General features: G+C 41.5%; 1 protein-coding gene across 10 annotated transcripts in view; it reads left to right on the top strand.

The window, feature by feature from the left end:
- The window catches only part of CCM2 (CCM2 scaffold protein), a 54,252-nt gene extending 38,441 nt beyond the window's left edge, over window positions 1–15,811 (top strand). For all 10 annotated transcript variants that reach the window (XM_075588121.1, XM_075588120.1, XM_075588118.1 and 7 more), the window contains 8 exons: window positions 4,726–4,809; window positions 5,408–5,591; window positions 7,924–8,060; window positions 8,201–8,336; window positions 9,416–9,473; window positions 11,311–11,449; window positions 12,087–12,225; window positions 15,124–15,811. In XM_075588121.1, coding sequence (XP_075444236.1) covers window positions 4,726–4,809; window positions 5,408–5,591; window positions 7,924–8,060; window positions 8,201–8,336; window positions 9,416–9,473; window positions 11,311–11,449; window positions 12,087–12,225; window positions 15,124–15,428 — 1,182 coding nt within the window. In that variant the 3' untranslated portion in view covers window positions 15,429–15,811. The remainder of the gene's footprint in view (window positions 1–4,725; window positions 4,810–5,407; window positions 5,592–7,923; window positions 8,061–8,200; window positions 8,337–9,415; window positions 9,474–11,310; window positions 11,450–12,086; window positions 12,226–15,123) is intronic.
- The last annotated feature ends 892 nt before the right edge of the window (window positions 15,812–16,703 follow it).

The following is a 16,703-nucleotide window of genomic DNA, read 5'->3' as shown; positions in this document are numbered from 1 at the left end:
AGACTCGCAGCAAGGCACTGCCGAGGGAGGCAGTGGTAGCGAGGATAGACTTGGAACCCCATGGGCGATGCAGCTGTATTGATTGTAAGTGTTCATATGTAATTTTACCCATTAAAGTGATTTTGTCTAACACCACTTTTTCTCTCTGCGCTCCAACTTTTTTGTATTTTGTGACTGTTGGCCCGGGTGATCGCCGGAGGATTTGGGAGCTGCGGGAGAAGGTGTGCAACAAAGCTGTCCAGGAGGAAGCAGATGAGCGCAGCCTCCTTTTTTGCTGGGAACTTTCACATCTCAACAGTGCTTACAGTTTTCAATCTCTCCCAGTATCTGAAGAGGAGATTACACAGGCGCTCCTAACATTAAAACTAAATGGCCAATGTGGGCCTGACCTAGTGCAATCATAGTTCCCAGTACTCTGTGCCCCAGCCTTTGCTAGACCGTTTGCTTCCCTAATCAACTCTATTTTGTCTTCAGGCCATATCCCACAGAGCTGGAAAGCTGTTAAAGTTGTCCATGTCTTCAAAAGTGGGTACTAAAACATTGTCTCCAACTACAGGCCAATCTCTCTTCTCCAATTCTATCCAAACACATGGACAAATGTTTCCAATTCCAATTAAGCGATCACTATACCAAGACAAATTTCCTTTTAGTCCACAGTAACCACCCACTTAAAAGTTTGCAATGAGATCCAGTGTGGAATAGAACTGGGACAAAAATATTCCTGGTGCAGAGGCTTTTGCTACTGTTAATCATGTTAACTTGTTTAACAAGCTTCCGGGGAACATGCTTTAAACTGGTTTCACTCATACCATCGGGTAAATCCCAGTATGTATCTATCGCTAGCTCTAACTTCCACGCCGTGGATGTCACCTGTGGGGTCCCGCAAGACTCTGTTCTGAGGCCCCTACTCTTCTCGTTCATTAATGATCTTTCTACAGCATATAATGGAGCTTCAATACTCATGTATGCGGATGACACAATCTTCTATGCACACAGCCCTAGCCTCTTGGACCTTGGACATGTACTTCAATCTGATTTTTTTCAAGACTTGAATACAGGATTTCCAAAAACAAACTGTTTTTAAACACTGACAATACTGTAACGCTGGTATTTGCAACAAAGACTACGTTTCTAAAGCTTCCCATGACAGAGCTGCAGATCAGAACCAACTGTAACGCCATACTAGCCCCTGTCACTACTTTTAAAGCAGTAATACCACATTCCACTCTCCCTCCCCCCCCCTTTTTTAATTTTTGTTATTATTTGTATATGTAAAGCATGTGGCAATTCTACATTCTTACCTAAGCTGGCAATCGTTTGGTACTCCTGATATAAATGTCAAAACCTGATTGTGTGCCAAACAGAATGGCTGCTTCACTCAGTGTAACTCAGCAGCTATAATGTATCCTTCTATTACTAAGGCAATGTTTATTGTTACAGTTTGCATCTCAAGCTGCTGGGATCATTGGCATCAAATGATCACAAACAGGAAAGTGTTGCAAAGATAACTGCACTGCTTAGGAGGTGGGCTAAACCCTACAGATAGAAATCAAAGGAAGCTTTAAAGCTGCAGACCAAGCACTATCCTACGGCTGCAGTCCCATTAACTCCCACAGCGCACGGCTCGGCGTGCGCTGTCCGTGTAAGCACCGCCCCTCAATGGGGCTGGGCCCAGTAGTCACCTTCACACTGAAGGTGCAGACGCGCCGTGCTGCAAGGTTTTTTTCAACTCGATGAAATTGAGTTCAAACCTTGCAACGGAGGCGTGGCCACGCCCCCACCGGCGGTTCACCCAATGAGGGCGAACCAGCCGCGTGACGTAATGGCCACGCCCCTGCAAATCCCCGACCACGCCCCCACCCGTCGCAAGCTTCCCTCTCTCTTGGAGACCGCAGATCGCGGTTAGCGCTGTGCAAGTGCCGCCGGGCGCGCGTGTCACAGACATGACTGGAACCGCAGCCTACATGTGTGTTCTGTACTATGAGAAAATACTTGTAACATTTTATTTTTTTTAAACAACTTTGGATTATTTATTTTTTTAATGTATTATAATGTAACAAACCTTTCTGTTTCTATTTCGACCATTTACAAAGTTACAGATGCGGAGTCAATACTCCCCTGCAGCCATTTAGTGAACCCCCGAGCCAAATCTTCGCCGACCGGCTAATTACTTATCATTGTGTGGATTGTATTGATGCACATATTGAAGGGGGTGAGGCGGGGGAGAATCGGCAGCTTTGAGTGCTGCTTTTAGCACTCATTAAAAAATGGCATTAAGAGTTGAATAATACTTTTTTCTTTAAATGCAGAAAGTATTATATAATACTACAGAAGTGATTATTATTATTTTTTAAACATATAAGATTTCATGTTTTGCTGCTTTAAGTATTTGGGCATATGGATTGACTCCCATTTAACATTTGGGTTGCACATTGACATAGGTTTTGGATGTCAGAGAAGCAAACAGGGTGTACTTTTATAGGAACAAATCCTCCCCAAGTCTGCTGGTCAGAAAGCGCATCGCACAGCAGATGCGAATGCCAATTATACACCGCACCCCAAACTCACCTTGGCAAACTAGTCGCCCTCTACAATTCAATATGCCGTGTTGTCCTCCAATGCAACTACAACGCACATCACTGGTAACATTTTTCCTAGAAGGCATGGCACGGTGAGTAAAGACACGGACTGTGTAAACACTGTGTTTAAATTAGGGAAGCCTGGTTCAATTTCCGGTGTCAGTTCCTTGTGACCTTGGGCAAGTCACTTTATCTCCCTGTGTCTCAGACACACAAAAAACATTGCTCTATGGGGCAGGGATTGTGTCTGTAAAAGTTCCTGTGTGCTGCGAACCGCGCTATACTGTCATTGTGAAGCACTTTTAGTCCCATTGGGAGTAAGACGCTATATGAGATAAAGTTGATAATAATAATGTCTTGCCTTCAAATACTTTCTGGGCAAGCTGCCCGCCTACCTGAACAAGCTCCTCACCCCTACCACATGCAGCACTTATCACCTGAGATCTGACTCCAACACACTAACAAAGTAAGTGCTGGTTTGTCTGCACACTGAGGAGTTCACTGTTCCAGCTCAATTTACCTGTGGACTTTTCCTGTGTATGCTGGTTACAAGTCTACTTCAGTGGGTCATTAACCTTTTAGCACCATCATTTGCCAGTTATACTCCTTAGCCGTCACTGTGTTTACAGGCACTCCTGTATGAGATCTGTGCTTCACGGTTTACCTGTATTTAGCCCTGAGACCCTGCAGTATTCTATTATATCTTTGGTATTCCACTGTTTAATTTACCTTTGAGATATAGTGTCAGTGTGTCACTGTGTATTCCAGGGACTCAGTTACAGGGTTGAGGGAAGTACCAGGTGACTTCGGTCTACCTGGGAATGGGCCAGAAGAAGGGCTCTGTACCCCGAAACGTTGCGTTGCCCCCCTTGCCCTGCACTTTTTATTCCCCGTGTTTTTCTCTCCCTCTCCTTCCCTCTCTTCCCTTCCCCGTCCCTGTCTCTGTCCCTGTCCCTACATATACGTTTTCCCTTGGTTTCTGTTTGACCTCATGTGTGTCATACATGTATAATTAAATGTGATTTTTGGCTGATCCTTTATTAGTTTATTTTTTCTTTGGTGTGCTGGGAACATTAGTGTTCTATTGACTCCAAAAAACTGTTCATGGTCCCAAGGTTCAGCAAAGTATCCGGCCGCTCCTCCTTCTCTTATAGGCAGGGCCGCCAACAGCGGGGGACAAAGGGCACTGGCGTCCCGGGCCCCGTGGGTGAGGGGGGGCCCGGCCGGGCGCCAGTTATTAAAAAAAAAAAAAACGCTGCACTTGACGCCGGGTCTCCCAGTTGCCAGCGCCGGAAGTAGGTTGGCTTATGCTTCCGGCGTGTGAGGGGGGCCCGGCGCGCGCGGGAGCAGCATTGGCCATTGGGAGACAGGTGTCTCAGCGGGGCCGCCGGCCCCCCGCAGCCCCTGCCAACTAATCACTCCACCCACCACCTCCCCCCCGCATCCACCGGGCCAAAACCGCCAGCCCCACCCGCCGCCGCAGCATCGGGGCACTGCCCCCCTTTCCCCTCCCCCTGCTGCCACCGGGCCGCCCCGCCACCCCCCTCAGCATCGGCCCCACCCCTGTAGCACACCGGGAGAAGCAACGTGGGGTGCCTGCAGCGGGGCCGCGGCAACTGCTGTAACCAGCCACCGGGCCCCTCGCAGCACCGCCACCCCTTCCACGCAGGATCGGGCCGTTCAGCCGCCAGACATTTTAAAACTCTATTTTGTTTGAAATATTTTAACTATACTGTATTTTGATAAAAAGAAAATACAATTTTGATGAGAGGGGGTGACTAGTGGTATATTTTTCTGTTCACTTCGATTTCCACACAGTTTCTAATTTTTTTTTAAATATATAAAGTGTTCCTTTGTGTTACATCTGAACCTTAACCATTTCCCGGGGGGAGTAATGCAATCTCTGGCAGCCAAAGGGTTAACCTTTTGATGCTGCTATCACTTGCCTAGGATTGCTGTTCTTGGCATTGCATTCCCCTCCAGTATCAAACCTGAAACTGCCAAGCTATGGTTTTGTTATCTGTCTTTTTGTATGAAGCTGTACTAAATGGTTTTAAGCAGATGCATTAGGGGAAAGTATGTCTGATGTTCTGTTGCTTCCATTATGTCGTTGTAATCCCCTCTGTCCATCTTTTCTCTCTTACAGTATTTAGGGCAACTGACATCCATTCCTGGATACCTCAATCCTTCCAGCCGGACTGAAATATTACAATTGCTGGACAATGCAAAAGTAAGTGCCTCCTCACCTAATGTACTGATCATTACAATAATACAGTAAGCTAGCATCGAAAATTTACCTGTGGCTTCGAAGACTGATGGGATAGTCTTATCAGCAAAATACATTCGATAAAGATTGAAAAAACACCCAACTTATTTGTTTACCATGGAGCTGTTAACAGTAAAAAAAAACACATTATTTAAAAATATTAATGCTTCTCCATTTGTTTTAAAGGTGTCAATCAGCTACATTTAAACTTGTTAAACACAACACTGTCCCTGGTTCATTTTTATCTTAGGAGGTACTGTTCCTTTAACATATACAGTACAGACTTACAAAACTTGCATGTATCTTTTTTCCAGCTTTAACTACTTAAACATATCCCTTTTTGGTGCAGTTTTGAACCTAGGAACGGGCTGCCCCTTTAATGCGTTCCGTATTTTCGAATGACACACGGTCCCAGATGGTTATTTTAACAATGAACGCCTTCACCTTCTGCAATAATACAATTACATTGTTTGCACCCTTGTCTAGGCTGACACATCACTGTGATGTCCAGCGGTTTAGAGCCTTTGACAAAGATCAAATGTATGTCCGTTATTTTATTTAGAGGCTACACCAGCTGCCAGCACAGCTAACCCAGGAGCATGATGCTGTGATCAGTTTATCTGCATACAATGTCAAGATGGTATGGAGAGACGGTGAGGACATAATACTCAGGGTTCCAATCCACGACATTGCAGCCGTCTCATACATTCGAGATGATTCCCTACACTTGGTAGTTCTGAAAACAGGTGAATAGAGACATAATGGGAAGACAAGCTTCCAGCAAGAAACTTTATATTGTACCGTAAGAACATTTGTATTAAAGCTGCAGGCCAAGCAATATCATACATGTGGTTTTTTTAATAAATCTGTTCTGTACTATGAGAAAATACCTGTAGGATTAATTTTTTTACCAACTCTGAATGACATTTAATGTATTATAATGTAACACGCATTTTTTGTTTCTATAGCAACCATTTACAGTGTCACATCCCCTTCCTCTTCTGAAACAGGCTCTGGCACACCCCTTTTTGAGCCCTGCCCCCTCTAGCAGTGCACCAATTGTATCTAGTGACTGCCTGGTCACATGATCTTCCCCACAGAACATTGCATCTTTGGTCCTCTTCTGCTGCACTGACAGTGATTTAGTGAACCCCATTACCAGTTCCTTGTGATCTTTGGCTAGTTGTTTATTCTCACAGTACCCTGCACACTAAGAATTTGTTTCTCTTTTTCTGGGAAGTATTTAATTGTGCTAATTATGTTCAAAGCGGAGTTCTGTCTGCACTGTGTAACAATAGCATTATTTATTTATCTCTTTCTAAAACCGCAAAACGAGGCTACCTGGGAATTTAAGCCTTTAACTGTAATAACAGTTTCATTATTCAAAATAAAATCTAAAATTGCTTCAGAAACAATCTAATTGGGGAAAAAAAAACACTCAAGATACCCAGAAGTCCCCTTTTCCCCAGGAAAATCTTTATTGTTCGTTCATTTTTGAATGATGAAAGTCCCATATAACCAGAACAACTTTCTGTTGTATTACAGCAGCCCACTTTACAAAAATAAAAATAACATATTGCTGCTACTTTCCTCTGATAATTGGATGCTCTGTATGGGTGAAGTTCCAGGGGAGCATCGTCGAGTGCCCAAAAAGAAAAAACAGTGGATAGTGTGATATTGGAAAACCAATGTGACAATAAATGTATAAGAGCTTCCAAATTCCTACTCACTAACGCAGCAGGAAAATGATCATGTGAATCGGATAGGAACCGTGATGCAGCCCAGTCCGGAGGTGTGGTATATAAATCAGCAATTCTCGAGAAAGCAGAAAACAACCATAGTGTAGATAGAAAATACAATTTTACCCAATATAAAGACAAATGGAGGCTTACGGCTTTTGAAGGAATAACATAAGAAAAAGGGTCTTTCTCAGCCATCTTGGAGAAGGACAGAAGCAGGGGAATCTCTGCTGTCTGCGGTCCCAGCGAGCGGTGACGTCACATTCCGGAAGTGACGTTCGCGGAAGCTGGTAGCAAGGAGACTGAACGAGAAGAGCTGCGCCGTAGCAAAGACCCCTTTTTCTTATGTTATTCCTTCAAAAGCCGTAAGCCTCCATTTGTCTTTATATTGGGTAAAATTGTATTTTCTATCTACACTATGGTTGTTTTCTGCTTCCTCGAGAATTGCTGATTTATATACCACACCTCCGGACTGGGCTGCATCACGGTTCCTATCCGATTCACATGCTCATTTACCTGCTGCGTTAGTGAGTAGGAATTTGGAAGCTCTTATACATTTATTGTCACATTGGTTTTACAATATCACACTATCCACTGTTTTTTCTTTTTGGGCACTCGACGATGCTCCCCTGGAACTTCACCCATACTGCATCTGCAAGACTTTTGGAACAGTCTTTTGTCGGGGTCGAGTGATAAGTTGTTTTTGCCTCATTTGTTATTCACTGTATATTTTATATTATTCACTGCACATTGTACCTTGACACATTAATTAATTTTTGTTATCTCACTGTATATTTTATATTATTCACTGCACATTGTACCTTGACACATTAATTAATTTTTGTTATCTCACTGTATATTTTATATTATTCACTGCACATTGTACCTTGACACATTAATTAATTTTTGTTATTCACTGTATATTTTATATTATTCACTGCACATTGTACCTTGACACATTAATTAATTTTTGTTATCTCACTGTATATTTTGAGTACTCACTGCACATTTTGCTTAGATACCTGTATAGTATTTCTAAATGCACCATTTGATATAATTTAAATCACTATTTGAGGTGGAGTAGAGCGCCATCTAGCGTTCTTTTACATTACTTGGACGCTCTGTAGCAGATCTTCTTTGAGCGCTGGATGTGTCGGGAAACTGATCTATATGTAGTAATCAGGACCCCTAGAACGTTGTTATACACCCAGCAGAGTTTCTGTATGTAAGCTACATTCCTTATTCCCTCTCATTGTGCTTTCTAAGTGGTGTACTGCTGTATCTCTGAAGCTGACATTTTACACGGCTCTAGTTTTCCATGTCCCTTTGTGTTACTCAGCTCAAGACCCTGGGGTCTCCCCGAGCCAGAGCCTTTCTGCGGAAAGCTCCAAAGCACTGACGTCCGGGTCATTGTCTGAGTGTGGAGCGGTACCTGTGGAAGCTTGTTGCCTTGTTATCTTGGCTACAGAGAACAAAGTAAGTGTGTGAAGTTTATATATGCATGTTATTGCCTAAATATCAAATGGGTATTAGGCCACACTCATAATTACAGATATATTGTCTGGATAGTACTTTACTTTGGTAAAATGTTTGTTTGTTTTTCCCACTTCCCATAGGCAGCTGCAGATGAACTCTGCTTACTTCTGGGCCAAGTCTTCCAGATCGTTTACACGGAGTCCACCATTGACTTCTTAGACAGAGCAATATTTGATGGCGCCTCCACACCAACACGGCATATGTCACTGCACAGTGGTATGTACAGTGTGCAGGAAGCAATCGCAAGCCTTGTATGTTATTGTTTTATGTGCTGGGACTCTGGTCACAGGAACTGCTTAGAATCAAACCCCTTTAACCCCTTCATTGCAGGAGGTGCCTGCAACTCCATGCAAAACGATGCGTTGCATGGATTTGTTTTCTTTCAGATTAAATAGATTTGGGAATTGTGTAGTTTAAATCTATAGGGGTCCATGTAAAAAAATGGATTTGAAGCAAAAGGTGACACTGTGTGCTCATTTGCATGTCATTTCCCAGAATCCCCTGCTGCAGTGGAAGCACTGTATGCTAGGAGATAATGGGAAGAGGCGGGGTTGCAGACCTGTCTGAGACGTGTGAATGTGCTCACAAGTGATATTTTCATTTGCTGTCATTTAAATGAAATTCATAATTAAAGAGGGGTTTTTCAAAAAGAATAAAGATGTCACCCGATAAGTGTGCAATCCTAAGCAAAGGAACTCACTGCTGTGTCGAGGTGGAATTTATGTTATAATCAAGATATGTTGGAACTGTTGTCAAATTGGAGGCTGTCAACAAGGTACATGTGCCAAGTAATTCTTCAATAAATATATATTACAAAATGCGCCGGCCACGTTCCTCTACCCAGTGCATCCTATGAAACTGAGCCGCAGAATATTGTGCTGTCCTAGAGACAGTTTGTCGCGGGGAAGTGAGGCTTTGCTGGCAAGGTTTTCTCCCAAACCAAATGTGAGCTGCAAAAAGTCTCCTTTGGCTGTTCTTGGAATAAAGCGCTCAGAATATAATATTCACCAGATATGTAGAATTCTTAGGGATAATTTCATCCTTATGTACTTAAGCAGGGTTCTTACAATTGCCCGGTACAATGGTTTGTTGTTAATATTAAGTAACCTAACCATGCAAACCTCTAGCTTTCTGCTGTTATAATAAGCAGGGTGTTGCTACTATTGCAATCCGCTTTGTGCCTAAAATACGTGTAAAGTCGAAAGCATACTTTGTAATACCCGATCCCACAGACACAATCGTGAAAGTTACTTATTTTTGTAACTCAATGACTAATGGTCATGGCTTTATTACAGATGACTCGTCCGCCAAAGTGGATATTAAGGAAGCATATGAAACAGAAGCCAGCACTTTGTAAGTGTCTATTCTGCACAATGACTGTCTATCTGTGCTAGATGTTGTGTTGATTTGCATGAAAAATGTATGTGTACATCTCCGTTTAAATAAGTAGTCTTATCTTTCTGTAAACAGTGTTGCGTGGAGCAAATCCTAAGTCTGTGCCTAACAAGATCTAACTCTTTAATCAAACGCCACCCAGCGTGAAACGCGTTAGAGACCCTTCTCTATCTTCCGTTTATTCTGTGCCAATAAAGATTTTTTTCTAGATATATTTTGCCCTCCAGCCCATCTTCCTTTCTCGCAGCTGTGCACCGCCATTTCTGTATTTTTTGTTTTTATCTTTCTGTAATAAGAATTATAACAGGTCTTTAGTTCCCATTTTGCTCTTCACAATCCTCAGGCCAGAGAGTGCCGTTTCATGGCTTTGAGTGGAAACCAGTCCTTAAAATAAAAAAAGATGAAATATGATGATGATTTCATGTGGCATGTACACAACTGAGTATGGCCCATCAGGTTTTCTAATTTTGAAAAACTTGCAAAATGAATCTGTTCCCCTAACGTTGATTCTCAATTTAAGGGGAGCAGATGTGACATGTTCCTTTCATACAATAGTGTGTGTGTGTGTGTGTGTGTGTGTGTGTGTGTGTGTGTGTGTGTGTGTGTGTGTGTGTGTGTGTGTGTGTGTGTGTGTGTGTGTGTGTGTGTGTGTGTGTGTGTGTGTGTGTGTGTGTGTGTGTGTGTGTGTGTGTGTGTGTGTGTGTGTGTGTGCGCTGCTGTGAACGGACAGCTTCCCAAAGCATAGAAATGTACAAGCATTTTTTGCACTATAGCTGCTCTTGGTAATATATTTAACTATGTCTGCTGAAAGTGTTTGTATAACAACCATTCTGTAACCAGAGCTACTGTCGATACAGCATTAATCCTCTTTGTACATATTTCAAATGATGGGGAAACCGTTATCTTTTATTAAAAAAAATTAGCTGGGAAGGCCTCCAGAAATTAATGAACTCTTGTTAACTCCTTAATTTGGCAAAATTCGGATTGTAACACTAGTAAATTTATACAGAGACGTTGCCATATACATTAAAAAAAATACAAATAAAGGACGTTTGGCAATTGCAATAATAAAAGCTATTAAATGTAATTATGTTGGTCTTCTATTTAGTTCAGATACGTAATTTATCAACACCGTTTTCTCGGGCTACAAAACCTATTACTTTATTTAATCACCAATCCACTTGGCAAGATAGTGTAGCTGCAAAAAATAAAACCTCACACATAACACATTTTATTCAAAATTTAAAAATACATTGTTTTTTCCAATTTTTTATTTTTTTTTTCCATCCAGGTACTTAATGTGCTCATTGTTTCATTTTTTTAATTACACTATCATAGTATGATATAATATCATATTTATATTAGAAAATGACAAATATTGTAACCAATATTTCTCTGGTGTCGCAATGCAAAGAAATGACACCAACGTTTTATGTAATAAATAATTTTTTACTGTGCAGAGCTAGTGGGACATATAGGGCTTTAGAACGTGGTTGTAACACTAAAGGCTACAAGGAATCCCGTTTCCATCAAGTAGTTATCCGATTGAAACCCCCCGTTCTTGTAATACAGCACATGATCTAACGTACCCTTTTGCACTTGAGATGGTATAGTCTTGATCAGTAGTTTTCAGCCAGTAGAACTGTGAAAAACGTGGATGATTGCCAAGCTGGGGTTAGCTCATAGATGGCTAATGTAAAGGGTTCTGCAGTTCTTAAAAGGTTGAAAACCTCTTCCCCATATCAGGCTTAAAGTTAACAGGTCAAAGTGGTTTTTATACTATGATCTTCTTCAGTTCTTTTCAGGACTCTTTGGACACAGAAGGCAATTCCCCGTCATCATTCTCCAATCTACATTCACCTCACATCAAGACAGCCAGTGACAGTGAGCTGAGTGCCACCGCCGCAGAACTGCTGCAAGATTACATGATGACGGTATAAAACTTCACTATAAACACACTGCAGTGCGTATTTAGCCATGCAAAGCCATTACCTTGTTGGCCTGTGGGCATATTATGGCACAGTACCACTTTGTTGGAATGCCCACCAATAATGCACTTCAATTGACTTCAGACATCGAGAAACCACTATTTAGGTGAAGAATTCTCCTGTTGTTTATACCTCGGAGCATGGATGCGCACATTTTCCCCGCTGCGCCCCCCGGCCTGCTCTCGCACCTCCCTCCTTACCTAGTCTTCGGCGGCAGGTAACATCACGTTGCCGTGGCAATTGCTGAAGTCAAGGTAAAGGACGTTGCAGAGGCCTCACGCGATCCCCCGGCATTTAATTTAAAGGCCTTGGGGAAAGAGCGTGGGGCCCCTGCAACCACCGCCTCCCCCCCCCCTGGAAAATCTTGCGCACCCCTGCCTTAGAGGCCAGGAAAAGGGGCAGTTACAGCACACAAATATGGTGACCACAAGCAGGTGTGTGATTCTGTATTGATACTGTGTATATCATTTAGTTCAGTTGATATCTCAGTTTGGTCCCTCTTTTAATGTTCCCCTTTTTTTTTTTTTTTAAGATGACCAGCTATATAAATATTTGCTCTTTGCCTGTTTTTGTTTTGTTTTAGTTGAAAACAAAGCTTTCCTCCCAGGAGATTCAGCAGTTTGCAATGCTCCTTCATGAATATCGCAACGGTGCCTCAATCCACGAGTTCTGCATCAATCTCCGTCAGCTATATGGAGACAGCAGGAAGTTTCTTCTGCTAGGTAATGGGGGGGGGGGGGAGAGAATGCTACACTGAAGGAGGCGGGCATTTGAAAAAAGCATCTTTTATGAATAGTAATTGAGAAGCCGTTAATATTTGGTCGTAGCCCAAAACTATTGTCTGAGTACTCACACTTTTTTGGCTCGCTTGTATATCCCAGATCAGCCATGAGTTTTGTTTACAAATATGTAATTAAGACAGATAGGGAATCGATCCGTGGACTATTCAGATATTGCCATTTGACTGCCTACTCTCATCACTAATACATTATGAAATATTCCAGCAAACAAGAATTTTCAATAATTAAAAAAATAATAATAATATAGGACTCTGTATGTAATGGCATGATTCCTTGAGACTCCTTCTTTTAATGCTCACAGAAAAGCCCTTCGCAATCAACTTGGCATATTTTTTATTTTATTTATAAAAATGTTTTACCAGGAAGTATTACATTGAGAGTTACCTCTCGTTGGAAAGTATGCCCTGGGCACAGAGTTATAAAAAATACATGATTACATTAAAAGAACAAGGTTAAAACTGTCAATTCACAGACATTTCATGGACGGATAGAGTTGAAAAATTGGGTACAGGGGATAAAGGGCTTGTAAGTTTCAGATTTGAAATAGAGCAGCTTTAACATCGCCAAACATCAGCAAACGGCTTGCACCCTTTAGCTGCGCCAAAGGTGTCCGACTTTGGGGCAACACAGATGTACATTGGGGTGGTTGAGATTCAATGCAACTGTGAACAAAAAGTTCTTTGTTTTCTTGGCTCATTAACATTCCAGTGGGTGGGGTTGACGTTCCACAAAGTACAAGCAAATGTTAAACCTTAGCACGCTGGTCCTGTGCAGAGGGGAGCAGCTCTTGGGGAACCCCATCAGGCTGTCCGCCTTTGGGGCAACACTATAAGACAATATCCTTTTAGTGGTACTGTTGTAATAAAGAATACAGATTTATATAAGACTGGCCAATTACATAGTTACATAGTAGATGAGGTTGAAAAAAATACATACATCCATCAAGTTCAACCTATGCTAAATTTAGACACACTTTATCCTATATTTGTACTTGCCGAATACCATATTGATCCAGAGGAAGGCAAACAAAAAACCCCAGTTAAATATCATCCTATAATAATATCTCATAAGGGAAAAAATAAATTCCTTCCTGACTCCAAATATTGGCAATAATATAACTTCCTGAATCAACATCCTTTCCATGTTTACTTATTTGGTATATCCCTGTATACCTTTCCTTTCTAAAAAGATGCCCAACCTTTTTTTGAAGATATCTATTCTATCTGCCATCACAGTCTCCATGGGTAATGGATTCCACACTGTAACTGCCCTTACGGTAAAGAACCCTTTCCTTTGTTGCTGGTGAAATCTCCTTTCCTCCAACCTTAAGGGATGGCCCAGAGTCCTTTGTACTGCCCGTGGGATGAATAGTTCCCCTCCTAGGTGCCTCTTTTCTAATGTAAACAAACCTAATGTATCTAGCCTCTCCTCATAAATCAGATTATCCATCCCCTTTTTGACCAGATGATAATAATAATAATAATAATAATAATAATAAGGTAATGACCTTCATTACCAAATGAACAACGGTAAAATAAGCCTTTCATATAATTTAAATTTGCCCCATAATCTCCTTTTTTCTTACCTGTGCCCGAGCCAGGTTCTCACCATATGTGAGCGCTCAGAAGAATTGTTTTGTTCTTTTAAAGCAGCTCCCCTAAATACTTACCCACTTAGTTGCCGGTGTTACTTTCTAGACATTTAATTGGCCATCTAATAGGAAGACTTGACGTCATCCTCTGATGTCGCAGCTTCCTATTGGCCCATGAGTTATGCCTGGAATAAAAATTAATACATTTTTAAAAAGCATCATTCAGCTCATGGTTCAGCTCTCCATTATCCCCGATTTTTATTTAAAAAAAAAAATGCATCTGGAATAGCTGCGTTAAAGCTGCCGTTTTATTTGATTTTTCCCCTTTAATAAGCGCAACAATACAATCCACACAATGATAAGTAATTCGCTAAGTTGCCGATCGATCTGTTCTCCTGTGATCGATCGGCAAAGATTCGGCTCGTGGGTTCACTAAATAGCCGTCAGTGCAGGAGAATAGAACCAAAGATGCAAAGTTCTGTGGGGAAGATCATGTGACCAGGCAGTCACTAGATGCAATTGGTGCACTGCTAGAGAGGTGGCAGGGCTCAAAAAGGGGTGTGCCAGATCCTGTTTCAGAAGAGAAAGTGGATGTGACTTTCTAAATGGTTGCTATTGAAACAAAAAATGCTTGTTACATTATAATACATTCAAAATGTCATTCAGAGTTGTTTTTAAAAAATGCTACACGTATTTTCTTATAGTACAGAAGTGATTTATTAAAAAAAACACATGTAGGGTATTGCTTGGTCTGCAGCTTTAAGACCAGAGCATTTGGCTTTCTTTTTAAGGTGGTCTATCTATCAACCTTGCCGATTTGGGTTGCCGACGGCTTGCATTTTTATCAACTCCAAAAGTGCCTCGGCTCCCCAGTGTTGGACCAGTGCAGTACTATAGTGGGAGAGCACCAGATTAAAAATGAATTACATATCAAAAAGTGTTCTCTTTCTAACTGGGTCACTCATCTGGCGTTGTGACTGACTGAAGGGGCATTTCCACATATCTAGCAACTTTAGCTCAGTTGCTGAGTAAGTTGGACTTCTGCTAATATAAATGTTGGTATAAATAGCTTAAATAGACAAAGTTATAATGTGACATAATACTATATTAATTCCTTCAGTGAATGAAGGAAAACAGGAGTAACAACTGTTGGATGCCCCATGTTTTAGCGTTTACAGATTTATCATTGCCGGTTCATTTTTATTTATTTTTTCCTCTTTTTTTTAAAGGTCTCCGGCCATTCATTCCAGAAAAGGATAGTCAACATTTTGAGAATTTCCTGGAAACGATTGGTGTCAAAGATGGACGGGGCATCATCACCGACAGCTTCGGGAGGTACAGGCGGACTTTGAGCAGCGCATCCAATTCCTCCACCACTAACGGGAATGGGGCAGCCGAGGGTTCGGACGACCAATCTGTGCCCTCGGAAGGGGACGAGTGGGACCGGATGATATCGGACATCAGCAATGACATTGAAGCCCTTGGTTGCAGCATGGACCAGGATCCCCCTCAAGGGGCAGTAAACTATCCTTGACTGTGTTACTCTCTTCATTGATGGGAGCAACCTGTCAAGTTTCCTCACCAGCATTAATAACCATAACATATGGTGGTTGCTTTACCATGTCCCCTATATTTTTATTATAACCCCCACACACACACACGAGCAAGCAAGAATCCCACATGACGTCTGATTGTAGACATCTGCCATCATGAGACTTATGAAAGGGTCACCACAGACCTGGGACAAGCGACACACTCCTGTGTTACTCCTTGTAGGAGGAACTTCATGACATCTACGTTTGGTTGGGCCATCGAAGTCTGGAGCACAGTGATGAAAGCAGATGCTATCGCCTCTCTAACTTCAGTTTGGGAGCTTCTGAGGATAGCATAACACCTGAAGTGCATTCTTTATATTTGCAGAGCATTGCTCTAGCTCTTACTGGTCAAAATATTTAGGAAAAAAAAGAATTGTGAATATAAACTTCTGAAGTATGAAGTAGCCCCGGGTGAACTTGTATATTGAAGCAACAATTCATAGTTTTGCACATGAGTTTGCTATTTGTTACACTCAAAGACTTTTTTATATATATATATTTTAATGAGTGAAAAGAAGAAAATAAAAAGTCAAAGTTTACCACAATGTGAAAAACTAAAAAGATCATGAGATGTTTCATAACATTTCAACATATAACTGAAGGATGATAGTGTTGTGATAGTTACGCATTGCTTTTGTGTGTATTTTGTTGTTATGTGTTTTTTTTTTATTTTATATATATATCTTTATGTACCGGTCTACTTGCAAAAGCCAAAAATGTGTTGATATTCACCTGAGCTCTGTATAATGTTTGCCGGCTCATGCTGAAGCCCAGTTACATATTCAAAGACACATTTTTTGTGTGTGTGTCTACACAGTTTGGGTGGAAATAACTGTAATAAGGTTACCAGTGAATGAGGGTACAAAGATGTTAATTAGATGAGGCTTGCAAACATTTGTTACTTCCGACTGGTGCATGGCTGTGCATCCTCACCCCTACTACAGAGCCGTTAACAAAAAGGCAAAGGATAGAGCTCATTCTTCTAGCCGTGGTACAGTTTGTATTTATATTGCCTTGTTACATGGTTTCTGAGGCACAGGTGCTTTTACAGTAACCGTTTGATCATGGTGCGGGTTTAACACTGCATTTCATGTTCAGATCACCTTCAGATATTGACCACAATACTGTACGATGGCTACAACATTTCAGTTCAAGGCATTTTATTTACAGCGGAAACTTTAAAAGCATTCTGGATTTCATTCAGTTCTCTCCCA

Source organism: Ascaphus truei, chromosome 2 (genome assembly GCF_040206685.1).
Source record: "Ascaphus truei isolate aAscTru1 chromosome 2, aAscTru1.hap1, whole genome shotgun sequence".
Classification (NCBI taxonomy): domain Eukaryota; kingdom Metazoa; phylum Chordata; class Amphibia; order Anura; family Ascaphidae; genus Ascaphus; species Ascaphus truei.
Note: the sequence above shows the minus strand (reverse complement) of the source record. Positions and strands in the feature narration are given on the sequence as shown.